Source organism: Clarias gariepinus, chromosome 19 (assembly GCF_024256425.1).
Source record: "Clarias gariepinus isolate MV-2021 ecotype Netherlands chromosome 19, CGAR_prim_01v2, whole genome shotgun sequence".
Lineage (NCBI taxonomy): Eukaryota > Metazoa > Chordata > Actinopteri > Siluriformes > Clariidae > Clarias > Clarias gariepinus.
In genome coordinates, this window is record NC_071118.1 from 6,684,857 (window position 1) to 6,712,042 (window position 27,186).

General features: G+C 40.8%; 1 protein-coding gene across 2 annotated transcripts in view; it reads right to left on the bottom strand.

The window, feature by feature from the left end:
• Positions 1–1,412: 1,412 nt before the first annotated feature.
• The window catches only part of LOC128507455 (neurexin-1-beta-like), a 120,629-nt gene continuing 94,855 nt past the window's right edge, over positions 1,413–27,186 (bottom strand). The window contains exons 3-7 of one of the 2 annotated variants that reach the window (XM_053478392.1): positions 26,185–26,356; positions 21,566–21,655; positions 14,293–14,621; positions 6,808–6,886; positions 1,413–3,021 (exon numbers count right to left, since the gene is read on the bottom strand). In XM_053478392.1, coding sequence (XP_053334367.1) covers positions 2,213–3,021; positions 6,808–6,886; positions 14,293–14,621; positions 21,566–21,655; positions 26,185–26,356 — 1,479 coding nt within the window. In that variant the 3' untranslated portion in view covers positions 1,413–2,212. The remainder of the gene's footprint in view (positions 3,022–6,807; positions 6,887–14,292; positions 14,622–21,565; positions 21,656–26,184; positions 26,357–27,186) is intronic. The other variant, XM_053478393.1, reaches the window with a different exon arrangement.

The window sequence follows — 27,186 nt, forward strand, 5'->3', positions numbered from 1 at the left end:
CTGATACTAAGTGATGTGATGCATGTTGTTGTATTAATGAGGCCATCATTTGTGATTAATGTTGAACTCAAAGCAAAGCAGAATGTGATCGACGCAAATATCAAGAATAGCTATTAGAGCATCTTTATACAGTATCAGTAATCCGATTATGATGTTTAAACAGTATCTTTAACCCTTAGAAGGCCACAGATGCCTAAACCTCATAAGACACCCCAGCAGTAACCCCGTTTACATGTTACTGATCGTCTGTCTCACGTAAATAAATGATCTCATGTGGATATTCCGATATCGTATTGGATTTTATTGGAATTCCATAGCCGAGGATAGTTTAGGCAGAAAAGGCCGTCATAGTTTTCTGTCTAGTGAACAAATTGGTTTTCAATTTCAGTGTTCAGCAGATTTATGTTTACCAAAAGTGCTGTATGTGTAAAAAAACAAACAAACAAACAAAAAAAACATCACATAGAAGTAAATGTTTCATTACAGCTAAAGTATAAGATGAATTATTGGGTGATTCTGACTCAGATTATGTTTTAGAGGCAGAGCTTTAGTGACAGTGATTCAGAGTCTGGTGATAGCAGCAGCAGCAGTATGTAAAAGTGAGCCATCGACTTTGAGACAACATCATTACTCAAGCTGTGGTTAACACTGTCGCCTTGCAACACCAGGGTCTGGGTTCGATTCCCGCCCTGGGTCTGTGTGTGCATGTTCTGCCTGTGCTTGGTGGGTTTCCTCCGGTTTCTTCCCACAGTCCACAGACATGCAGATTAGGCTATTTGGCGTTCCTAAATGAAAGTGAGTGTGTCCTGTCCAGGGTGTCCCCTGGGATAGGCTCCGGGCCCCCCACGACCCTATATACAGGATAAAGCAGTATAGACGATGCGTGAGTAAACACAATGGGCAGTTGACCTGAGCAAGCAGTGCGTTGTCATTCAAATTGATTACAAAGTGCAGTGAATTTGCGACAATGCACTAATTCAGCAGACGTGCAGAGAAACCGTCATAAGTGGTTAAGCATTTCAGTTCTGCGAGCACTGAGCGCTTGTGGTGTATTAACTTAGAGTTTCTTGTGAGTCACAATTCAGTGCCATTCAGGTAGACCACCTTCACTCTTATTCTATAATAAGATACTGTTTAAATGCCATTACTGTATATCTTTTTTCAGTATTAGTACCAACACATATGAGAAAAACCCGTACAAACGGTATCGATGCATCCCTAAGAAAATGCAAATGCAAGACCAAATTGCATGGTGCAGTAAGGCTAGGATATAGCTATGGAGACATTTTTAATAAGAAGACATTGGAAGTGGTTCCAGAAAATATGGTAAGACGTAGCAGTTAAAGGGTCACAATTACATATTAGCCTCTCGGCTAATGCTTTTACCGCGTTTACAATTACATTTAAAGTCAGGTGAATCGTCGATAGATTCCTTAAAGGACACATGCAGCTAATTAGCACTCCCTTTTTACTTAAAGGTGGCCAAAAAAGTACACAGCACATACTCTGACCCTTTTTCTTTCTCTAATACCCTGTTACGAGGGAAATGTGGTCACAGAAATATTGAGCGTTAAAGCTGCCGACCTGTTTTTCTTACCAAGCGCATAATTAAATATCTGAAAAAAAGAAGAAGTGAATTAACAGGAACGTTCGCTTGCCTGATACTTCACATACTATTTACCACTCAGTGTGAATAATGACATCAAGGGTAATTACATTTTTTATATAGTTCAAATTGCAGGATATAATCGATTTCACATTAAAATTAGCCAAAAGGATTCAGAAAGCAGCAGACACCGGAGAGGACTGCTGATGAGTTAGTGTTGTGTGAGTTCTCTCCCTTTCCATGGTGATTCATTAACCTCTAAAGATTCCTGCGCTTTGGAAACGGCAAATTTTAAATTGCGAAGAGAATGAATGACATTTCATCATCTGGACTGTAATGGATGATCTCCTTGAGGCACAAAAGGGGATAAAATAAGGTTAAAATGGCGATGTACGGCGACACCCAGGACACGGCCATTCGCTTCCTTTATCATTAGTGGCTTCCCTTACCGCTCCCTCTTTCCAGATTTACCTTACTGCCTCGTAACTTTTTCAAAATTCCACCGAAGGTTTAAATGTTTGCGGATGAGAATGAGGAGGAGGTGATTTACGCTCTAAAATCATCAACCCACCATCTTTCTCTCTCTCTTTCTCTCTCACTCCTCTCTCAGACGTAATACTCCTTGTCTTTGTTTTTCTTCCCCTTCGCAACGGTCTTGGACATGGAGGCGGTCGAGCCCGGCGTCTTCTCTTTGACCACGGCGCCGTTGCTCTCGCTGCCGGAGCCACGCCTCTGCTCCACCTGGTAGGATCCCTCGTCACGGTTGCGGTACTTGTACATGGCGTACAGGAGGATCAGGATGCAGAGGGCGGCTGCTGCGACGATACCCACCACCATTCCAGTGGTGCTGCTAGACTCGCGGATCACCTCCACTGCACCGGGGAGGCCCCTCTCTACGGAAGCCGAGGGCCGAGCTGTGGGCACACGAGGGAAATCGGGCGGGTAAGTTAGTCCCGGAGTAAGGCGGGAGGATGGGGCGGGGGGGAGGAGCACCTGGTCACGGGTGTTCATTTTACCCGCAGGGATGTGTAGCGCGTCGGGGTGGGTTGTCGGGTCAGGGGGGGCGGGGTGAGCATGAGGGCGATGGGCACCAGGCTTTTGGCCTCCACTTTTGCCCACACCAGGTGGAGGAGGCAGCACTGTCCTATCAGTGACCATCGGGGAGTTTTTATAGAAGTCCTCGTCATCGGACTCGGTCATCTCCCCCGAGCCGAAGGCTGACACCTCCATGGGCTCGCCGCAGTCCTCCTGGTCTGGAGGGCACGGTGGCCTTGGCTCAGACAGAACAAGGGACTCTTTGGTGGTCTGGAGGGGGCTCAGGGATGTAGGGGGAGGGGGGATTGCAGGGTAATGAGGGGCCACAGACTGGGGGTCTTGGGTGTCCATGGTAATTATGGGCAAGACTAATTCACCTCCTGTGGTGGAAAATACAGAAAAAAAAGACAGTAAGGAGCCTGAATCAGTGTCCGAACAAGAAACCAGCACTTCAATCTCATTAACACTACACTATAAAAACAAGAGATTATCTAACAATAACATTCATAATAAGAAATAAATACTGACTACTATAATCTTATCATATGTTCTTCAAATGTAGATTGTTAAAGATCAGATGCATGTGTAACAGCTTGAATAAACAATAAGCTTCTTCCTGGTTCCTCTTTGGTATAGCAAAATAATAAACCATGGAGTTTGAATCACTTACATCGACAAATAGGCCGGATGATTTTTGCATGGGGAAAAAAAGCAAATTACACAAAAGAAAGCTGTGTAAGATGATCCCTTAAACATACAACTTTCCTCCCCCTTATATTTATCTGAACATCTTTTTGTTGCCCTATATTTCGCCAATCTAGTTATAAATATAGTTATAGATATAGACATTAAAAGAATACAAAGAAGTCTTTTTTTTTTTATTCAGACAGATCGATAGTATGGGGGGGGAGCTTATAAAGCTGAAAGCAAATTTTTAATCAATCTTCCAGCTGTTGGCTACATTCAATTGTAAATGTATACATCAGAAAGACAAATCAATAAGCTTTGCAAGCAGAGTCGCACGTCAATTTGTCATTAGAATTAAGTCAAGTCTATTCATGGCAGTAGTCTGATTGTGATATTATAGGATTTCAGTGTTCCCAGTAAAAAACACTGGGATGTGTTAATAAATTTGCTGGAAAGAATGTGATCAGAACGTTCTGACCGTGATGAATGCCTCTGCTGTAATCTCGTCACACAGGGGAATTAGCGTTTACCAGAGAACTGAACCCAAGTGTTCGCTTTGGGTGATGATTACGAGCAACCCCTTACACACATACACTCGCACACACATAAACAGGATCTGGGTCCTTTTTAAAGTCAGAGCTAGTCTCGCTTCATGATTTACTGCTTCATGTTGTTATTAAAGGGATCATTGCTGTCAACTCAACATTAATACAGAGGAAAAAGCAGAGCACTGATTGTTGAATTCAATTATGCAAAATAACACAATGTATAAAATGCTGTACAGTGGGACCTCGGCATACGAAATTTTACATAAGAGCTGACATGCAAGACATTTTGTCGCGGAAAACCAAGCATTTTCTGCATACAAGCGGCCGAAGCGAATTGAACCAAACCTTATGTCGCGCATGTGTCCGGGAACCGTTCAAAACTTGTTTGTGTATTTTTTGGCATTTTGTGCAAGATTTAGTGAAGACATAATGTAACACCATGGGTCCTGAGAATGTTAGTAGAGCCGGTAGCAAGAATAAAAAGGAGTTACAGTTTCGTACAGTTTTGTCTTTAAAGCAGACGGGGCCATGGGGAATCATAAATCAAGCTTAAGTAAGGTTTAATCTCTATTGATTTTATATTTTGCTTAATTTACATGTCTTTTCAAAAAATTTTCCCATTTTTATATGCAAAAATATGAGTATAGTGTTTTCAAATTGGTAATATTGGTATTATTTTGGAGGGGCTGGAACAGATTATATGCATTAACATTATTTTCTATGGGAAAATGCGTTGCGCAATATGAAATCTCGCTCTAAGAACTCGTCTCTGGATCGAATTAAATTTGTGTGCCAAGGTTCTACTGTATAATATTATTTCTGCTATTGATTTACAGTGTGTTCATAATTATGAAAAAAAAAAGCCAGCAAATGAGCTTTCCTTATCCTAAGAACCTTTGATCATCACACTTCACACTGTATCTCTAATAGCTGTGTAACTACATCTTGAAATGACTCAAGTGTGTGAGGATGTCCTTTCCGTAGTTAAGGGTTCTAGTTCTGTTTTTTTTTTTTTTTACCTGTATAAGCATAATTCTTGTGTAACTAACCAGGTGTGGTAATGACGGGTTTTTTTTTTGATGAATTAAATACCATGTGTTCTTAAAGCATACTGAGAAGTGTGAGTTCTCTAGGTGACTATAACACCGCACTGTAAAGACGTTTTATATATAAGTATATATAGATAAATCACACTTCTCAATCTGCTCTAAGAACATATGGTATTTACATCTTCCTCGGCAGGCTAGATAACAGTGTGACATTTTAGACTTAGTGTCTGGGTTTTTTTTCACTTATAGTGATGAACACGGACGTGTGAGGAAAGCCTGGCTTTGCACAACAAGAAAAGTGTGGGTGATAGAATAAATCAGCAACAGAATAAGATGTTAATTCGATAAAGCTGATGACTATCTGAATTAATGACGTGGTTGTGTTACAGCAGGGGTGTCCAAAATTTTTTAATACGGGCCAGATGGAGAAAAAATATGCAATCACTGCCCACAGTCTATCTGTAATATTAAAAAAGAATGTCTTCGTTCTAAATTCAGATCTGTCTCAATGCTTAGATTTTAGTATGGCTAATATTCAGTACAACAGCACGCCCTCGAGTGTGATATTGCTTTTTTACACTTTTCCACGACTAAGGAACCAATTTAACTGCTATTTGCGGAGCTGGCGACTGTCACTTAGCGACCAACAGTTGAAAAGTAGGTGAAAGTAGTTTTAAACGGTTCAATGTAGTCTAGCTTGAATTCCAAATAGCGGTAACTGGAAAGCTATGTAGGGTGTACAAGCCCATGCTCCACATACTAACTAAAGTAGTGGCCTTGATCGGGTTAGAAGGGGATTGGGGATTCAGCCTAGGATTGAAAGATAGTGTAGTTTGCATTAGCTATGTGCAAAACACGGATGACTCGGATGCAATTCAATGAATTGATTCATTATCAGTTACTAAGGGATCAAAGTGTTGTTTAAGATGACATAACATTATGAGAAGTGTTTTCCTGCTGAAAGTGCTTCAATGACTGGATTTGAAAGTGGATTATTGGCAGGCAGCTGCTCTCCACTCTTTCTAGTACTGCGGACCGTACCGACCTACTTTCACCCACGCTGAGACCGACAATTAGTGTAATTAACGATAATTAGATATAACACCTGTAATGCGAAGTGATACATACTGTACAGGTTAACTGTCCCAGTGCTGTTATACCCTATATCCGCACTCGTGGAATGCCTCTCATCCGATCAGATGACTCGGTCGAGACTAACTGTCACGCATCAAGAACTGATTCATTTCCTTTTGTTCGATTTCATGTTTCTGCAACTTGCAGTGTTTTAGTTCTTTTTAACTTTGACCCTTCACCCTTAACAGCATCGGCAACTTCGGTTTTATGTTGAAAAAGCTTTGCAGATGGATGGCTAAACACTGTTGGCAGGTTCAAAATGCCCTGTAGGCTATAATTCGGACACCCCATTATTATAGCTACACTGTGTTTGTAACAAGGTTTTTGCTCTCATGGCTGGGACTATGGTGATATAATGCAGAGTTTCTGAAGGGAAACTCCAGACAGTCCATATTTCAGCTCTTTCTCAGCTCCCAAAACAACTATTCTAGGTAGGTTGCCGATGTATTTCTTGGTCAGTGTGCAATTCGAGTAGGGATAAAAAATAAAATAAAAAAAAAGTCTTTTGACTGGATTGTTGAAACGCTGCTATATATACAGTAAGACGTACATTTTATAGAAACGATGGCATATAATCAACGGTTTTGACAGCTGCTTGTTAAACGCATCAAAAATCTAGACTGGTCCAAATAGCCAGCCATTTATTAGGAGATATGTTGAGGCTGAAGTGTGTGTACTGAGTGCATCTGGAGCCTGAGCTCTTCTGAAGAGCCATAGTGCTGTAAACCTTTTCCCTGTGTTTACTCACCAGTTCCGGGCTCACACTCCTCCAGATCCTCGTCATCACTGGGGCACTCGGCCGACGCCACCAACAGGTCATCAGAGTTCTGAAATGTCAGCGGTATGTTAGTTGACCATTCAGTCCATGGGTGTATACAAGAACGTTTTGTTTTATGAGGTCATTGTGTTATTAGTGCCCGGGTAGACTGTATAGCCTACCAAAATGCATCTGTTTACACATGTCACCATCAATATATTCATATTTATAGAATACAGAGCGATGCTGCGACGTGCGTTGTTTCCCAGATTGGAGTCGGGAAGCAAATTATCATTCTGCACATGCACCTCATATTCATAAAACATGTAATTGGATCTGGGCTGTGACTGATTTTAATGCATCAGTTTGTTCGCTCCTATCAGGAGGTCATAACAATTTCGCTATCCACTTGGACGAGCACATCGTTGTTTATTGGGACATCATCTACGCCTAACAAGCCAGGCTTGGAGTGGAAGAGGATTCTTATCGATTGTGGCATTAATATTGCTATTTTTTTAGTCCCAACAATCATCCCTCAAGAAAATTCATACCAAAACCTGAGAATAAATTCCGACTCGGCGTGGACTATGACCTTCCGTATTAGCAAAGCCCGTAAACAACAACAGCAGAAGCTTATTCAATCAACAGTGCAGCAGGCTGTAGGACACTCCTAGCCCTGAAGCGTACCGCTCTTGCACGACAAGCTCCATTCCGTAACTTGAAGGGCATTATCGTGACCTTCAATATAGTTCTCATTCATCAAGATAGTGCCTGCTTCAAGCTGAATATATGCAAATATTCTCTCCTCATTCTGCACATGAATATTAGCATTTCAGCCATGACTGACATCCATTTATTGATGAAATTACCATGCAGACAGTCCGAACCAGTGCCGGCTAAAAAGGTCTCTGGCTCCATGTGACTCCCAGCATGCACTGTGAGCAGCGGGGGCGTAAAAAAAAAAAAAAGAAACCTTCAATTTCCACTCATCTGTTCCTAACCCATATGCTTCGCTCTGCCATTTCTAAGAGTCACAGCTTTAAAGAATAGTATATGTTACTAAAATAAGTCGAAATAAATAATCACAATTTACGGAGATCTTAGCTTGGATATCATTGAAACATCTGAAATGCTCCATTAAGCTCCAATTGTCCCTCTATTCTATTAACCCACCGAACTATCATTATGGAAATAAAGACAGACAGATACAGTAAGCTTTTAATTCTTCAAGCAACGCTTCACTCGATTACAACCGCATTTCCACAAATGCATACGAAAAATAAAAAATCCAAACAAATAATCATCATCAAAGTGTGCATTACACTACAAAAGACTTTTTGTGTTTTGTCTTTTTTTTTTTTTTTGTTACAAATGAAATGCCAAAATACATTCGCTTTTGACTATGATTAAGTGCGCACGCGGTATTCTAAGCTCCTCATTAACAGACGCGCTGCAGCGTTAGCTTTGCCTGGCTGCATTTATTAAAGCATAATGAGGACCTCTCTTATCTGCAATTCTGCACAAATGCATTTGTGTTTAATAAGACAAGTTTATGAAGTGTGCTGAAATCGCTGGTTACATTCGTTTCGATACGTGTGTTCGGTTCTGACAAACGCACCATAACTAATTTGTGACACAAGCACAAAGACAAACATGGAGTTCTCCCGGCGGAGGACACTTAAATTGCTCTAATCCCGCGGGCGCGAACGGAATCTTGTTGACCGCATTAAAAACATAACTCGCGCTTTACTCGGGTCCATTTTAGAGCTTTAATCACAGTTGAATCGTGGTGTACGTGGCGCTTCAGATGCTTCTTTAAGTCCTATAAACCGGACTGGAGGTCGTTTAAAAGCATTTGCGACAGTTAGGTGCACAATATGGCCATGTTCGTTAATTCCACTACCACTTCGACAAATTAGTCATTTAAACTGCCCCGACCCTGGCCAGGATAAAGCAGATGATCAATGAAAGAACGAGGTATATGTGACACACAGTGCAGTACAAGCTCCCAATAAACGTGGCATATCTTGGTCGCGTAAGCTATGCGCCTGAATGTCTGATGTCACCTGCATGTGACAACAAACCATGAGCTTTAGTTGCACGAGATCTGATCTACATCTCAACTAAAAATTATTTTAATTTTCTTACTTACTCATCGTCTATACCGCTTAATCCTGCATAGAGGGGACCTGTATCCTATATCCTTGGCCGGGGTCCCAATTCATCGCCGGGCACGCACATACACACCTCATCCACACACTACAGGCGAGTTGAGGACGCCAATTAGCCTACTGTAATCTGCATGTCTTTGAACTGTGGGAGAGAACATCCAAACCCCATGCGCACAGACCCCGAGGCAGGACTCGAACCCAGACCCTGGAGGTGCAATGTGACAGTGCTAACCGCTAAGCCACCATGTCGCTAATCTTAATTTAATGTGTTAATTATGTTTATGGGGCAAAATCTGTTCACCAACAAAAAACACGTTAGAGAAGGAAATATTCCACAAATTAACCATGTTGTTGTTGAGACAATCTGTCACACTTGGATCTCCTGTGTGTCCAACAAAAAAACGACTGCTTGTCCCGTACAACACTGGAACTCACCTAATATACTTGTTTTCCTGTTTCTCCTCAATTCCACTGTCTACATGCTGTAAATAGCTCTATTGTCTATGTTATTTGTGAAGCTTTGCCATTTTCCTGCCGATTCCTACCCAGCTCTCCCCGTCATGTGACAGCTGAATACCAGACACACAGAGGGCTAACACATGCTTGAGCTGCTGGTCAAACTGTGTCACAGGGTGGCATGATGCACTTGAAGGACCTGTCCTCTTCCACATACATGAGTCCTCCAACCATGAGAGGCTCCAACCAATGTTTGGCCAAAATCATTGTTAAATTTAGATATCGACTAAATTACAAACCTCTTCCACATTTACATGTAATCCAGTACCAAAAGTCTGGACAGGTTTGGATTTAGAACTATGAAATAACACATATTGCATCAGGTAATTAAGCAACAACAAGAACAACAGTCAGATTGTTATTTTAAGACCTAAAGGTCAGCTGTTTATGGAATAGTTATTGCAAGAACAGTATTGTGTCAAGTGCATTTGCAAAACCCATCAAGCACCATGATGAACCTGGCTCTCATGAGGACCATCCCAGACCATCACCAAGACCAAAACTAAATTCTTTTGCAGAGGAGAAGTTAATTTAAAATTACCAGCCTCAGAAACCACCAATTAACAAACAGCATTAGCAGAAACATCTCAATATCAACTGTTCAAAGAAAATTATTTTATTAATAATTTAGATACCTTTAGTATTGTTTTACAGCAATGTAGAAAGAAATACGAATCAGAAAAGACCATGGAATTATAAGGGGTGTCCAAACTTTTGCCTGGTAGTGTACACTAAAAGTTTTAGCAAGCTAGTCAGGATTCTTTCTGTAGTTAAGGTTTGTACTCTTAATACTTTATTTGCTTCACAGATCTAGCTCAATTTTTTGGTCCGATCGGAATTGCATATCGTGACGGTCCACATTTAAAATTTAAAGTGACTTTTATCTGACACTAAGATCTGTAACAGCACACATGTGCATAGAGATACGTCTTCACTGGTGCCATCTGGGTTGAAACACATCATGAGTTTGGGCGACCGCTCTTTCATTTTAAACAAATGGATGTGGTTCCAGCGAAACCATGCTGTGGATTTTGCTCAGGAGGACGGCAGGCAGTTAGTCAGCTGTATTTGTTGAGGTCCAGAAGAAGGAAGAAAGCCAGACGCCATGCTTTATCGGTTTTAGCAGCTATTGCTAGCATTGCTATAAAATGCCTGCGGTGTTGGTGCGGAGGCAAGAAGAAAAAAAAAACGATCTGACCGGAGTTCTACTTCAAGTCACATGACCAACGTATCAGGTTTATATCTGATCTGGGACACAATACGAAACTGACTCGGAAAACATTAGAATTGTGCCTAAAAAAAAAGGAGCGACAAATGAGCCACTTCAGGCTGGTAATGTAAATGCTATTACAATCAATAAAGATGTAATATACAATTTATTAGCAAGATGCTACAATAGGTTTAAATGTGGAGCCTGCTTGCTACATAGCTATGCACTATACAGTACAAACCTTCATATTAATAGTTATGAGCTTGGGAACTGAAGGAATATCTGAGTGGTATGAGTACTTTAGGTAATATAAAGTGAAAACCCGTCAAGACTGTCTCATGCGTGTTAGCGTAAGGCTGCATTAGCGCTCTCTCTCTCGCTCTCTCTCTCTCTCTCTTTAATACACCCACCTTATCGAGCACTGCACATCGAATTCATATTTCATCCAGTAACCTGTCTCCTCCCTTGATAATATCTCTTGCAACTTCTCACCTCAACATCTCACTTATCAGTTTTGACATAAGTAAATTTTTTATCACCATCCCATCCGTATACACACAGACATCAGGATGAACGACAGCACATAATCCCATTTACATCTCTCCCATCTCTCACCTTTTTTGGGAAGCGAAGAGAGAAAGCAGCTGTGTATTGGGAGCCCCTCGGCACTAAGCCATCTCAATTTCATTCCCGTTTTGCGCTATGTTGCTTTTTTATAAGCAATGAAGTCTGAATTAGTAGATTTCTTGGCATACACGCACAGGGTCTGCATCTGGGTCCGTCCGTGTTCACGTTCACTCTAATGCAAAGTGCCGTCTCTTATGGAGCCTGACAGTTCAGCTCAGAATGACACTGATTGTTATTGAGCGTACCCTTTATTCATATCAGTTCCCATCTCTTGATCAATGGTGTTGAATGGCGCATGAATAAACCCTCAGATGCTGGGAAGAATACCAAAGATCTGTGAACGTGCTCCGCTCCGAGCTGCCACATTACGGGAATTGACACAAAGGGAATGATGCCAGATATGACAATCAATAGGAGACGCATTAATGCCTCCCTGCGCCTGCAAGATGCAAGATGAAGCTGAGCAAGCTGTTTACATCAACTAAACGCAGAGACTGAATGCTTTAGTTCAGCAGACATGCTGGAGGAACAACAACGGATACAATGCCGATACTGTGAGGAAGCATGCACAATGAAATTATCTGTAGCTAAGATTTAAACTGGCTACAACTTGAAAATAAGCAGTGCGGAGAAATCGTACTTGAGCGCTGGTTGTATGAATAGTTTAACTCGTGAACAGATGCTTTGATTTAAGTTTGCTGTGCTGTCTTTATCTTCATATTCAGACGAAGGTTGATTACTTTCCTATATTGGCTGACTATAATGATTTCTAACCAAGTCATAATCTGTTTAGTGAAAATATTCTTTAAATTCATGCTTGCTGGATGCCCGAATCATAAAAGTTCATAAACACCAGCTCTGGCCCCTCAAGCACACCTAAATGTGCTGTGCTGTCTGGCACCAGGACGTAGGCAGCAGATCCTTTGGGTGCTCTGCAGTGCAGGGTGGGGTCTCCATGGATCAGACGTGTTTGTTTGGAGCAACACATGAGCGCTCAATCGAATTGGGATCTGGGGAGTTCGGAGACCGGGTTGGCACTCTCGGGCTCTATGTCTGCTGAGCCCAGAAACATGGTGGACTGGTTTTTGGTTCCTGCAGGCATGGGTGAGCCTTAGATGCTTAGGATCCTGTCACCAGTTTACTAGTATATAGTTGGTAATTAGAATTTGCCTTATGTACCTTATAGCACAGTGAAGTTTTTTTTTTTATTTCACATGTCCCAGTAAGGAAGTGTCAGCAGATAGCAGACAGGGTTCAGTACCTTGCTCAGCCCTTGCTCAAGGGCCCAAATTGGCAACTTAGTGGTTCTGGGGTTTGAACCCCTGACCTGCTAATCAGTAACCCAGAGTCTTAACCACATTCTTGCAACCATGGTAAGACCTTCAGTCAACATTCATACATGCATTCACACACTACGGGCAATTTTGGGAATCTGCATGTCTTTGGACTATGGGAGGGAACCGAAGTACCCGGTGCAAATTCCATGCACACAGACCTAAGACAGGAATCAAACCCAAACCTTGGAGGTGCAAGGTGACAGTGCTAACCACTTAGCCATTTATAAAACCAGTATCACAATTCTAAACCAGATCGAACCACACTTACTAAGCTAAAGGTCACAGCACTGAGACAAAACCGTCTGAGATTTGAGATTGTGAAGGAGAAACCTGGTAAGGAGCAAAGACTCAAATGGGAAATCCATCCATCTATATAACTACGTTATAGACAAAGATGGAGTTAATAGAAGTGAGATTAACAGGGATAATCAAATAGTATAGAAAAGATCCAGGAGATAAGTCAGCGATCAATGCTAAAAGACTGTTAGGTCTGGAAGCATTCTCAAGAAGGATTTGATTGTACTTTAGCAACAAACGTTCACAACGCAGTCTTGCATCTCTAGGATCCAGGTTCGATTCCCACCTCAGAGTCTGTGTGCATTGAGTTTGCATGTTTTCCCCTACTTGGTGGGGTACTCTGGTCTCCTCCCACAGGCCAAAAACATGTTTTTTTGCATGTTTTCCCCTACTTGGTGGGGTACTCTGGTCTCCTCCCACAGGCCAAAAACAAGCAGAATAGGCTTGGTGTTTCTAAACTGCTTTGAGTGTGTATCTGTGCTCCCTGTGATGAATCCACACCCCATTCAGGGTGTACCATGCCTCATGCCCTGTCTCCTGGGATAAGCTTCAGGTTTCCCGCGACCCTTTATAGGATGGGTAAGTGCTTATAGAGACCCTGAGTGGTGCAGCAGTAACAAGCTTGCCCTATTGTCCGGAGATCGCAAGTCCGAAGCCTCCCTCTGCCAGGAGCATAAAGACAGCCGATTGGCCGAACTTGCTCGGGGGGAGGGATAGGAGGCACTCATAGCCAATGATGGACATCTGTAAGCTTATGGACTAGATAGTGCTATACTATGAGTGTATTTTGCTGTTCGTGGATCACGTGTTGTGAGCAAGCAGTTTGAATATACGTAGAGGAAACATGTGACAACCCTGAGTGCTAGTTGTTGCCTTGGTGGGGAAGTGCCCTAATAACAGGTACAAAAAAGTTGTTTATGTAAAAACATCAGCAGCAACCTCATTTTCCCTCTGGAGAGCCTGGGGAACTTTTCCTCATGACCTTGTTCAAAAAATTCCAAACAGTCTAGCGCTTTGGAAGCAAAATATAAAGAAATAAGGGCTGGCTCAAGACTTTTGCAAGGTACTGTACTTTTTCATTAGCAAGATCTTTTACATTTAAATGCGTAAATAGTGCTGGAGGTTGTGATGAAATAAAATCAATATCTTTTTCATGAATTAAAAATTTTTTCAAAATGACTGGTTGAGTTAATTGGAAAAGTTTGTATGGTCTAAAAATGTATATATAATATATTATAATAATAAAGTAACATAAAATGTATACTTCAAGTCCAAATGTCACAATGGATCACAAGGCTGTTGACACTCTGTCCCTCACCTGTGTTATGCTGTCCTTGAGGCTGGGTGAGCGCTGTCTTCTAGTGGTGGTGGTGGCCATGGTGGTTGTGGTCTCCATAATGGTGGTGGACATGTCCATGGCGGCTGGAGGCGTTGCCGAAGTGGTCTCCGTGGCCAGTACCGATGGCGCATCTCCCACCAAGCGCAGGTTGCCCTCCACTTTAACACTGGGGTCGGCCTCAGCTGCCAGCTTCAGCACCTGCAGCCCGTTGTAATACAGGCCTGAGATCTGACCCTGGAATGGCCGGCCTTTATCTTGGCCTCCGATCTTAATGGCTGCCTGGCTGTTGAAGATAGTCAATTGCCGCCCTGCCGTGGATCCCAAGAGGAAGCAAGGGAAGAGGGTGAAAGCCAGAGTGAGAGAAGAAGAGAAGGAAGAGAGGCAGAACAGCAGCAAGACAGAAAGAAAGAAACATTAGATCGACTAAAAGGTAGGTTTTGCATATTTCATGACAGGGTCTTCCTGCATGAGCCGATAACACGCTGAGCATTTGGATTCAGCGATGGATATTTCCAGTTTCAAATGAATATAGATTTTTACAGAGGTTGATTTAAAGTGATATATAAATCATAAAAATAGCAATTAGCTGCAAAGTCTGCAGTAGTTTAGCTGTCTGGAGGAACAATGGAAAAAATGCCCTTTTAACAGAACACATCTGTATACATAATTATCTGTGCCTCATTAATAATAATAAAGATAATGAAAAGCATAAAATTGGAAAACCTTTTTATGAATATGTAAAGCGTTTTTGGAAATGTTTTATTCAGAGGACTTGTTGTTGCTAATCTGCATTGATAAGTGTCATCTCTCCAATGCTAATGTGTTACCAGGGCATGAGGGGTTTCTTCCTTATCCTTAGGCCTCATGCACAGACACACACACACACACGTCATTTATTCTCTTAGTGTTTGGTCCCCCTCAAATATCCACTTAGTTCTCTCACAACTTTTTTATTCCACTTGTTCTTGTGAAAATGTTACCACGTTTCCTCGCTAATTTGTAGCTCATCAGGCATCTTACCGCCATCACGCGAGAGGCACCAACCTGAAAAGATGAAAACTATCGTATGCTTCCGGCTGCAACTTAACTTCTCATGTAATATCAGAGGATATAACGATGCAGCATTCGTGCACAGTGGAAAGCATTTTATTCACTCTCTATATATACAGGCTCACCGAGGCCTATGATTGGCTGGTGTCACTGTGATTAATTGGAAATTGAGTGTATCCCACCTTGTCCTCACTGACAGTACAGCAAATTTAGTTTTTTGGGCTCCCTGCCACAGCTGGCTGTGAATTAATACCTTTGATCTCTGGATGATAGATTTAAATGTTTTCTGTTGCACCATTTGGAGGCCTATTACATTTGAGTTTAAATAAAAAAAGAGGTTTGGTAATAGAGTATCACATCACTAAGCAAAGCCGGGGGAATTTATTTCATTATGTATTTAGTTACAGTGCTTGAAATCAAACACTATTAAACATAAAATTATACTATTTATTAGGTGTGTATAGTAATTATCCAATTTGACTGAGTTGAATGGGTTTAATCCAAAAAAAAAAAAAAAGCTTTCGATTAATGTTAAACTCTGACCTTTTGTCAGTTGAACGTTCAGTAATAAAAATCTTTAGCTATATGAATAAAAGCAAGGTTTTGTCTGCAGATTGGACTCGCTCGTTCAATGATATCTTTACCTTTTATGTATTGGGAAATCTGAAAACAAACAGAATTCTGTCTGTCTGTATGTCTGTCCAGCCAGATTTTGTCACAGCATCACGCAAAACCGCCTAAACAAAATTAAATGCAACTTTGGCAGTACTTTCTTATTTACCTGAAATCACACCTGTGCCATTAATGAAACCAAATTGATGAGTAGCGTTAAAGTTTTAATTAGATTAGATTAGAAACCGTAAGTTTACGCGTGCGTTTCTTAAACTGTGAGTGCATTTGGCTGACAGCTGATGTACAGAAAGACAGACGGATATGTTTGTAGCCTTCACCCTGAAATAATAATATAACTGATTACATTAAAGCTGATCAGCTTATTTTAAGCTTTAACCTTTGAACTATTTCTTCAATCTCTTTCCACCCCCTCAATGACGATTACTAACACTAGTAGTAAAGATCGAAAAATACTATTGTACAGTAAGAAAGTCATATTTAAATAGGTTCGTAGAACTAATCCATACTAAAGAGGGTGGTTATTTCACATTTGAAGGCATCCCTGGCTAAACAGATGGCAGAACCATCTGATGGAGAACGCCAGCGCTATCGGATCAGCAACAACCGTCTCATAAACGTATTGTTTTAGGGAATGAGTGCTAGAGCAGCTTGACCAAGTGAGACTAACAGCAAGAACACAGGCTGCTAATCACAAACAATCTTGACGTAATTAGATTCCCCTAGCTTAGAAGTGAAAATGATTCAATACAGGTGTTATAAACCCAGGTAGAAAGTAAAACAATCAAATTGTTCCACTAGAAAGATTCACTACCTGCTAAACTTTAAAAGCACTTTTAAAAAGCGTAACGGGATGGCTGATTGAGAAACACGCACTTGTTAGTGAATTCTGAGAGCCGGACTTGAGTTTCTACTTATTCCTGATGAACAGCCATACACAGAGTAATCTTCCCAATTTGATTATGAAGTGGGCAGTTGTTCTGGCCTTAGAGAGAGCCTCTCCAGGACTAATGCGAGGTTGCCTTTCAATACGAGTAGGCTCTAGTTTTTAATAGTGAGATGGTAAATAATGGTAGAAACAGTGAAGTCTAGGGCTCATCAGCAGGATATTCATCTGGCAGCACAAACAAATCAAGTTCAGATCGTTGTACAGGAACATAAATGAGTATAACCGTTCCTGATTAGCGAGCAAATAAAAACTGAGCTGTACCTAACTGTCGGCAGTTAGCCGTGCATCGTGCATAGGGGCCTCGCGTAATCTACTGTTACTGAACCGGTATGGAAAACAGAACTCCAACCAGTCCTGTACAATCACTTGCCACTGAAGTTATAGAAAGTGGTAATATACTTTTTTAATGAAGGCATGGCCCTGAATTAATGTTGAGTTAATATTTCAAGTCAAATACGGCCATTTTTTAAAAACAACAATATGGCAATAAAAGTTGCCATTATTAGTGCAACTTGAGCTCTTTAATTAAATTAATTAATATGTTGCTGTCATGTGATATTTTAAATGTGGTCAGTTGTTTGGTGGTGATGGACAAAATCTTTTAGTGTTCGCTTAAGTCAGTAGTTCTCAGATTGAGATCCTAGAACCCACACGGCTTCCTATAGCATATATGTAAAAAAAACATTATTTCATTTTTTCCTACTTTCACATAAATTTGCCCAATATTTATTCATTTGCCTCCAGTTCATTAAAAAACAAAATGAAAAATAAAGTATTTGGGGTGTTTCCAACACTCCTGTTCATCCCACAGTGACTCTGTAATGTCCCATGGCTTGTATTCATGACTTAGTAAACCTATGTTATGAAGGTCTTCTCCAGCACATCCCAAAAACTTTCAATGGAATTGAGGACAAGACTCTCTAAGGTCTCTCTTTTACCCTGCTCCAATGTAGTCCTGGAATATTTCTGTGTCACCAGAAACGAAGATCTCTATCGATGTGACAAGCTGGTCATTCAGTACATTCAGGTCATCAGATGACTTCACATAGTGCCACATAGTGTTGCTGAGTCTAGACCTAATCAACTCTATCCATGAAGGTTGCATTACTTTATATGCTTTCCTTCTTACCATGATGCTCCCGTCACTCAGGAATAGGGTCAATTGAAAATAATCAGATCACACGACCCTTTTACTAACGTTCAATCTAGAACCAATTGAACCAGGTTCATCAGTGGTGCAAACAGTTAAGGCAGAGGTTCAAGCCCCAGGACTGCCAAGCTGCCACTGTTGAGCCCTTGAGCAAGGCCCCTTAACTATAGCGCTCTCACCCTACAGTAGCTCCCTAACTGGGACATGAGAAAAAATGTATTGTGGCTGTGTGACAAATAACTGAATCTTTATGCTTCTCTGTAAAATAAAGCCTTTTTTCTGATTAGTCTTAGTAACAAGTGGTTTTATTATGGCCATGGGGCTGTTTAGACCCATCATTTTCACTATTAAACATACTGTACTGTAGCTGTGCTTTCTCCTGACTTTCTTTGCATTCCAGCTTCATACAGTAGCTGAAATATATTGATCACTGCAGTAATCACCCAAACAAAGGTTCTTACGTATTTACTTATTTAACTTCTAACAGAACTTGTTTGGGGGCCGGAGGTGTATTAATGCATATTACAGTATTAATAAATTTAGTTTGCAGAATTAGAATTGGATGTTTAAAAAAAAAAAACATCCTGTGCACTCCAGACACATTTATTTCTCACATGAACGATATTTTTGCTGATTTTCCTGTCGGAGCGGCATCATCTGGGACTGTGGAATCTCTGAACCTGTCACACACTCCCATAATAAACATATCCGTTGTAGTATCCAGTGTGGTTCATCTGTTCATGCATATTATATAGTAGGTTAGTGTGCAGGTTTGGATTTAGCCAGGGATTAAGTATCAATTAGGGCAAACTATTTAGTAGTTTAGTTGGATTTGGAAATTTATCCATGGATTTAGCCAAAGGATTTAATATCTATTAGTGCGTATGATTTAGTAGTTTAGGATAAGGAAAGGGATTATGCCATTGCAGTGGATTTGCTCCACATCCTGTATGAGAGGTTTTTCCTGGAGTGACGGTTCAAACTGGCAACATCACGTTAAACAAGGAATTAAGCATCCTCATCATGATTCACCTAGAAAGTCTATAAACAAACTTTAAACCGCTACAATGCACAAGACTTATTAATAGCCATGTTTCTTAGTCAGTGGATATACACCCATAGTCTTTCTTTTTAACGTTGCTGAGCCTAGACCTGACCAACTGAAGCGACCCCACATCATAACACTGCCTCTGGATGTGTGTAGATCCGGCACTAGGCATGATCTGTGCATCGCTTTATGCGCTTCCTCCATTACCATGATTGTCCCATTACTCTGGTGATATGGTCAATGTGGAATAATCAGATCACATGACCTTTCTCATCGCACCAAAGTCTCATCCAGAACCAATTAAAACAGGAGCATTGGTGGTGCAAATGGTTACTAGCCATGGGTTACTGGGTTACTGATCAGAAGGTCAGAGGTTCAGGACCGCCAAGCTGCCACTGTTGAGCCCTTGAGCAAGCCGTCCTAACCCTACCTGCTCCAGCGCTCTGATCTTTAGAAAAAAAAATTCTAACCCGATTTTTTACAGATTGCACTGATTCAGGATCAAAGTCCTTTAGTGTGTGTGGAAAAAAAAGCCCTAAAAGGTCATTCTTCAATTTTTTTAGTGTTGTTTCTGCACGACTGCACGAGTGCCTTCACTGTTTCACTCAAATCCTGGCAGGGTTTTGATTCTAATGTAAACTACATCAGGCTCTCAACTAGAGAAAATGTTTAACTCATTTCAAGGACCATACTCTGCCCTAAAAATGGACTTTTGTCCAAATCTTTTTCCTTTGGCAATTTCTGTGCACAATTTTATGCAATTGTCCTTCACCTTCTAATTCAGTGGTCATTCACTCTAAGCACCTGCGTCGTGAGGCACTTGTAAAGCATGAGTGCTTCTGTCATGTGATTTCTGCAGTGTGAGTGGTATTAAGATCATTTATCATACACCGTAAGCCCAGGTAGAGTGGAAAGATTTTTGTTGCTCAGCGTACACATATTGGAGATGACACGACAGCCTTGAGGGCATGAATGGACCATTTGGGGGAGACCAAAGACTCTCTTATACAGAAACAGAGCTCAGTAATGAGAATAAATTTGTTTAAACCCTATTATGAAAAAGCAACATTCAAACATTCATGCAGGATATCTTTACTAAAATATGAGCGGGTATAAAGGTTTGTGTGTTACGTGTTTAACGTGTATGTTAAAGGGACATTGTTTTATTTTTTTTACGTATCTAGTTACTTGATTAAGGATTAATTAGATGTATTTAGTTCATTTATAGTTAGAAAAATGTTTAACCCTCTGAGTTATTGAGAAGAGGTTATTGCAGTAGTTCAGGTTAATGTTTTGTTATGTTATTGACCTATTTAAAATGAAAAGCGAAATGAAATCTATAGTACAACATACAGTAGTGCATGAGTAAGGCACGGGGCTCCGCTTCCGAGTGCGTGATGTTGTGTGCGGTTTTGGTATTAATGGTAGTAGTGGTGAATCGCACTGTAGTTCTTAGCATTTGCTTTCAAATGAGATTATGTGAAATATGCAGAAACAAAAAGGTCACACTTACTGGGTGTTGTGCAGATGTGTTTATTCTACACTTAACATTTTGGTGGATGGCGTAGCCGTGAGAAACGTTTGCATACAGATGACTTTGTTGTTATAAATGAAAAAGCCAAAAATCGGTGAACTTTAGATTGTATATTTTACAGCTTTGGGTGACGGAGCTGACGTCGGGTCGCGCGCAAGCTCCGAGCTCAATTCTGACATTTGCATAATGAGGATACGTGTTTGATAAAAATACAAAACAGCTGTAATTTATCTGTAACCTTTGTTTTTTTAATTATGCTGTAGATGTATTATGTGTATGTTGCACTCAAAGGGTTAAGACACGTCAAATGTGGCTTTATCTCAACTTTATGTACAGTTTATCGCACATACTGTAAAATTGCATCCGTCCCTTTAACTACTTGGAACTGAAACTGGAGTGTTTAGGGCTTTTCTGTGTGTTAGGGATTTTTTTTTTACTTCTTTCTTTCTTGTTTTTTTTTTTTTTTTTAGGAAAACATGTTTTTACGAAATAATGTTTGAGGTGTTGTAGGGAAGACAAAGAAGAGAACAACAGAGCATAGAAAGCAGCAGATTACTTGCATACAGTTACTGGAGTTATGGGGTGTTGTTAAAGGGTTAGTCAGGGATTATGTTATGTACTGTATTAAATGTTATTCTCTGAAGCGGTGCAGTTCTCAGTTTAGGAAGGACAGTAGTGCCTTGATGGAAAAATAGACCAAAGAAAAAGGCCAAGATGAGACCCAGAGATGATCAATATAGTGGACAGGCTGAGTGGGCAGCTACAGTTACAATTCTGCTCACCAACGCGATCAATTTGCACATGCCAATTCTGTCAACTTCAGGAAACTGCACCTCTTCCAGAGCCTTAATAAGTCATTAAGTCACTGTTTAATTCATTCATTTTTTTTACCTTTGTCGAGTAGCCACTCGTCAACTACCCGACCGAGTCTGTATGGGATTCTTTGCCTGGCTATAGCCAGCCGTTCATTATCAAAGTTGCCTTCAAAGAATTTAGAGAGACACATAGTTAGAGGTTAATATCTGGAAGTTCAAGTATCACAAGGTTAAAAAAAAAAAAAACATGGCATCAAGATTAGCAAGTTTTTCAAGTTAGGAAGTGAACGAGCTTTAGGATTAACATTATGTTGGTTTAGATGGACTATCCTTAGTTATTAGACAGTTTTAGAAGCTTGAGACTATTTATAACAGTTTAAAATCTGGTTAGAATGTCATGGGAACATATTTAGTAGTAGTTTAATATATAGTTTGATCATGTGGTTAATTTCATTGTAAAGTACTTTCACTGCAAGGGAAGGACAATTCAAAAGAACCGAATACCTTCAAAATGACATAAATGATCATTTAGACATGCATTTTAACACCTATATTGCAACGTTCAGGAAGACATTTCCACTTCTGGGGAACAGATTTTCATTTAAAGCCGCGCAATTATGTCCAAATAAGATACGCTAGACCGACATGTAATTATCCTAAGAAAGCTCCTGGTAATTGACTTTATGGCTTGGTTTTCCCAGATAAGACGAGATGTGCATCTCATGAGCGACTACGCTTTCCATTGTCCCTGTGTCTAAGAGACAGGGTTTGACGGGTCTTTTTATTGGGCCTAAAACGAGCACTTGGTACGAGGCATCCTTTGAGAGATTACAGCAGCGTCAGCCTCGATCTTAATGAACACACTGAAACTCCTACCAGTACCACAGACGTAAGGGCATCGAGAAAGAGATATAAAAGCCTGCGTATTTGGATTATGTATGAAGCTCAATATATACAATCTTTGCTATGCAACAGCTTTTGGATTAATGATTAATTGTACAGCACATGTTCAACAAATCCGTATCCATATCACTTCCGTTTTTCCCACCTGCATTTGCATTTCAATAAAATAAAATAAAGTCAAGGGGTCTCATTCTAAATGACTACATAATCATTTAAAAAATAGAACACTTGGATAATAAAGTCTGCACTAACTGACAGGACAATATGTCGTGTTCATACTGCGATGCCCGACTCATCACTCCGTGCACTATCCTTCCTCTCCATACACACGGAAAGAGGCTCAAACCTACCGCTTCCTTAATCCTGTTAGAAGCTCTCATGTGTGACACATTCTCTGCTAAAACCTTCAAAGGAAACTTGAAATAGAAAATGTATCCATCGATGAGCAGGCGGGGAAAGAAAGGGAGAAAAGCTGAGCTAACCAATCAAACGTTTACTGATGCATTGCAATAAAGGATGCATGATAAAGTTTTAATAAAGGAGTATCGATAAAAAGCATTGTCTTAAAAGAAATACGAATATACAAGTCTGGGTATCCATAGACGGCTTTAAATCTACCATCAGACACAATGATCTAATCCTCCATCTTAATTAGCGGAATTAATTATGGATTAATGAACGCAAAACGTCCTGCATCTTGGATCAGAAACTTCTTCCCTCCTTAAAAATCCCTCAGCCTGAGTCCCAGCACAATAAAGCCATTTTCACCTTTAAGAAATGATGCAAAATCTCAGACAGTGAGCAAACCTACAATAGCTTCTCGACCCGATGCATATGCGAGCCCAGCCTTTACTCTGTGGAGATGATAGGAAACAAGTGCATGGGGAGAGAATCTGGAAACACCAAGTAGAGCACTTTTTAAATAGTTTTTTTTCCCCTCTTTGAGTTATGTTGCGATAAAAAAGGCCCTTAAGTCTGGCAGCAGGTCTGGTGTGTATCCGTGTATCCAGAGAGCAGATTGAAAATTGAGAATTGGGTGAGAGCAGGGGCAGTTATTATAGGCAGAGAAAATGTCTTCCTGTGCAACATCAGCTATGAGAGGGATGTGAGTCCCTGCGCTCGCAGTGTGGAAAGCGAGAGAGAGAGAGAGAGAGAGAGAGAGAGAGAGTTTGCTTACTTTGTGTAAGTTTCTAAGTGCAGAAGGGAACTGGAGAGGAAAAAGTACAGCTCCAAAGTAGCAACATCACTTCTTTTTAAAATTAAAGGAAAAATCCACCACACGACTTTAATATCAACATTTATAATCATATTTTGTCCTTGTTAATCCTTGTTTTGTGGGTGTCCTCCTGGAACTCTGGTTTCCCAAGACATGCAGGGTAGGCTGATTATTTGATATAAGATATGATATAATTTCCCATAGTGTAAGAGATTGTGTGCTGTGTGTGTTGGATTGGTCTACTACCCCATCTACTACCCCTTCCCATCACCGCATACAGGCTAAGCGGGATAGCGAATGAGCGAGTGAGTAAGTCTAATTCTACCTCGAGTAGCTATTTCCTTCTTTGCCCTTAATGCCAATCGAACACCTGTCGATAATGTACCGGTGTCTTGCTTTGCCTAAAAAGAGCAATGCATCTGTGCTTTAGCCTTTTAGTCTGTCCTGCTTATATTTACAGTAACGTCACACTGAAACAGATCAGATTCCAGTGTTTCAGTTTTCATGCTAAAACCGCAATAAGCACCGTTATGTTTGTCATCCCATCCCTCACTAACCACCTGATCCCAACCTCACTCTGAGCTGTAACTCAGTGTCATATATACGCTATCCGGACAAAAAAAAAAAAAAGTCACACGCACTAATATTTCACTGGACCTCCTTTTGCTTTAATTGCGGCCGTGGTAAGCTTTTGGTTTTGATTGCTTATGCAATGTCACAAATTTTTCTTCCATCCAGAGTCGCATTAATTTCTCTCCAAGATCTTGTATTGATGATGGGAAAGTCGGACCGTTGCTTAAAGTCTTCTCCAGCGCATCCCAAAGATTCTCAATAGGGTTAAGGTCTGGACTCTTTGTTTTACAATTTCAGCCTGATGAAACCTGGGATTTTCATCTGGGAATATGCCCGTACCACAGTCTTCATATTCCCTAGCAAATTGAAGGCTTTTTCCTGATTAGCAACATTGATACATGGTTTTCTTAAGGCTACACAGCCGTTTAGTCCCAATCCCTTAAGTTCTTTCAAATTCTTTAATTTAAACCACATTCCTTCCTCGAAGACATGATAGTTCAGGACTATCCTTCCAGGTTTTAAGAATGCATTGGACGGTTCTTAGCCTAATGTTAGTACTGTAGTTCCAGCAATCTCCTTAGTTGTTTTCTCTGATCTACAATCTTGATTTCTTGACTCATCTGAAACAGAGTAACATCTTGGCCACGACCACATGATATGTTTCCTGACAGTGTTGTTGTTTAAGAAATGATGGAACAAGTAAAACCACTTGTTGTCAGCTGAACCATATTAATCACTGCAGTAACAATATAATGGAAGACGCTTAACTATTTGCTTAATAAGATTAATTTTTCTTCTTTTTCTTTTAGACCGCATTGGATTCTTTCTATTTGAAGCACTTCTACGATGGTTTCTCATGAACACGATCCTGAATGTTGGCGGAAGATGTACGCGCTTGCTCTCTTGTTTTCAAGGCTACAGTAAATTCTGGCATCATTTGTAACTGGATAATATGATGAAATAATAACTGTAATAAACTACATTATATCACAATACACTTTTTCTGAGTACTAATACTAATATGTGTATTAATACTCATAACAGACTTGATGTGGGTGGAGCTAATGTTCTGAACCTTTTACAATTGTAAATTGTTAGAATGTATTAAGATTATTCAAATGTTTTGTTAATATTTTTTTGTAGACAACGCAGACATAGAAAAGTTTTCATTATTTATTTATTTATTTTTTTAAGTCACCAACCATACTATAGTATGTTATGTTTTAATATCGCCGACCCTTAAATATCTAATAATAAAAATAGAAATATCTAATAATAAAAATATTCAAGGTGGAATTTTCCTTTAAGAACTTGTTTTTGGCCTTTTTAGTTGCCACTAAAAATGAAAAGCTTCTTTGTGATTTCAAATTTGTCTGGAGGAAGGTATTCAGAAAACAGCAGCGGTGCAGAATCACTTCAAGGCTGCAAAGCAAAGCAAAGCAAAGCAAAGCTGGCTGGCTAGCTACTGTAAATGATCCAAATTCATCCTGGGCTGAATATATTAAGCGCAGCAGCTTGGAGCGAAATGTGTCAATTTGCAATTGTTATTAGATTGTTCATGAGGTGGTTATTTAGGGCCTCCACTCGGTGAGTCAGAGCCTGGGAAGAATCTAAAGGCAAAATGGCACACTTGAAAAACTAATGACGTGCATTCACAAATATAAATCAATCTGCACTCTGGCACGAGGTAGGCTCGCCAATATGCTTCCAAATTGATGCCAAAGTCTTCAAACAGCATTCATCAGATTTTTGAAGGACAAAAATGCACTCGGCGTGCTTTATTTTGAGAGGTGATAATTGCGTCTTTGGAGCTAGCTGGGCCACTTATCCTTCTTTATCTTTCCCTCTTTCTCTCTCTCTCTTTCTCTCTGCCTCTCTGACTGCGTGCCCATGACTGTGCATGGTATTGTCCTCTCTCCAGCACACAAACAACATATCACACTTCTCATGTCGGAGGTTCCCTCCCACAGTCTGTCATTTGCGGCCAGCAGCAGGGTTTTTACCTGTTGGGTAGCGCTCGATGACGGGTTGGTTGTCCACCTGGAGGGTGGCATTACCCCCGCTGCGGGTGAAGCGCACTACGTGGTACTTGCCATCGCTCACGAGGACAGCTGGCTCGTCTATGGTGATGTCATCGGTGCCTACGTTGAAGATGACACAGATTTTTCCTTGTTCCTGTAAGAGAAGGGAAGAAATTTCATTCAGGACGAATGAAGAGAAATGCAAAGCTGTGCCGAGGTCACATGCAGACTTGAAAGGGGAACATCTGTCTACCTGGTCATGCTGCACTAACTCACCCTTGGGAGAGCAATGCCCTATGTAATGCAGGTGGGAAATGAAGTGTGTCTCCATGTTTTACATTCATCACCCATCCCCCTCGCTCTCGCTTTCCCTCTCCCCTCCTCACCGGCATCTCCCTGACATGTATCAGTTCTGGCATTTTCCTGCTGTTTCTGTTTTAGACTCATATCCAGCCTCTAGCAAACACAACCCCGTGCTGTAAATCAGGCTGCCGCTGGGTGACGCTGCTGAGAGGCGAGAAGCTCAGGGCGGGGTTCGCCATGGCGCTATCTTTTGCTTGCTGCATCGGGGAATTGCAGGTCGCAGTGCTAATGTGGCAGGCTGCGGAAACAGAGAGAAAGCTCAGCTGTTTTACAGGCTTGTCATGACCCACTATATCCAACAGTCTGAGGCAGGTGGGAAGAAAGCCAGAGCTGGCATTCACAAACCCGGCGCTATCTATCTGCTCGGACACAACCAAGCCAGGCTGATCAAACTTCCGCCCACGTTCCAAGTTCGGATATAGCCCTCCTTCTCTTTGGCCTGAGCTGTCAGCTTCTTATTTAGATGCTGATGCCTGACAAATATCAAATGCAACATATGATGAATATAAATCATGTATTGGAGACTGAAGGACAGGGATAACAAGCATCAGTGACTAAAATCGCAACTGTTTACCATACAGATAAGGATGAATATTTAGTACGTTTAATTTAACATCAAGC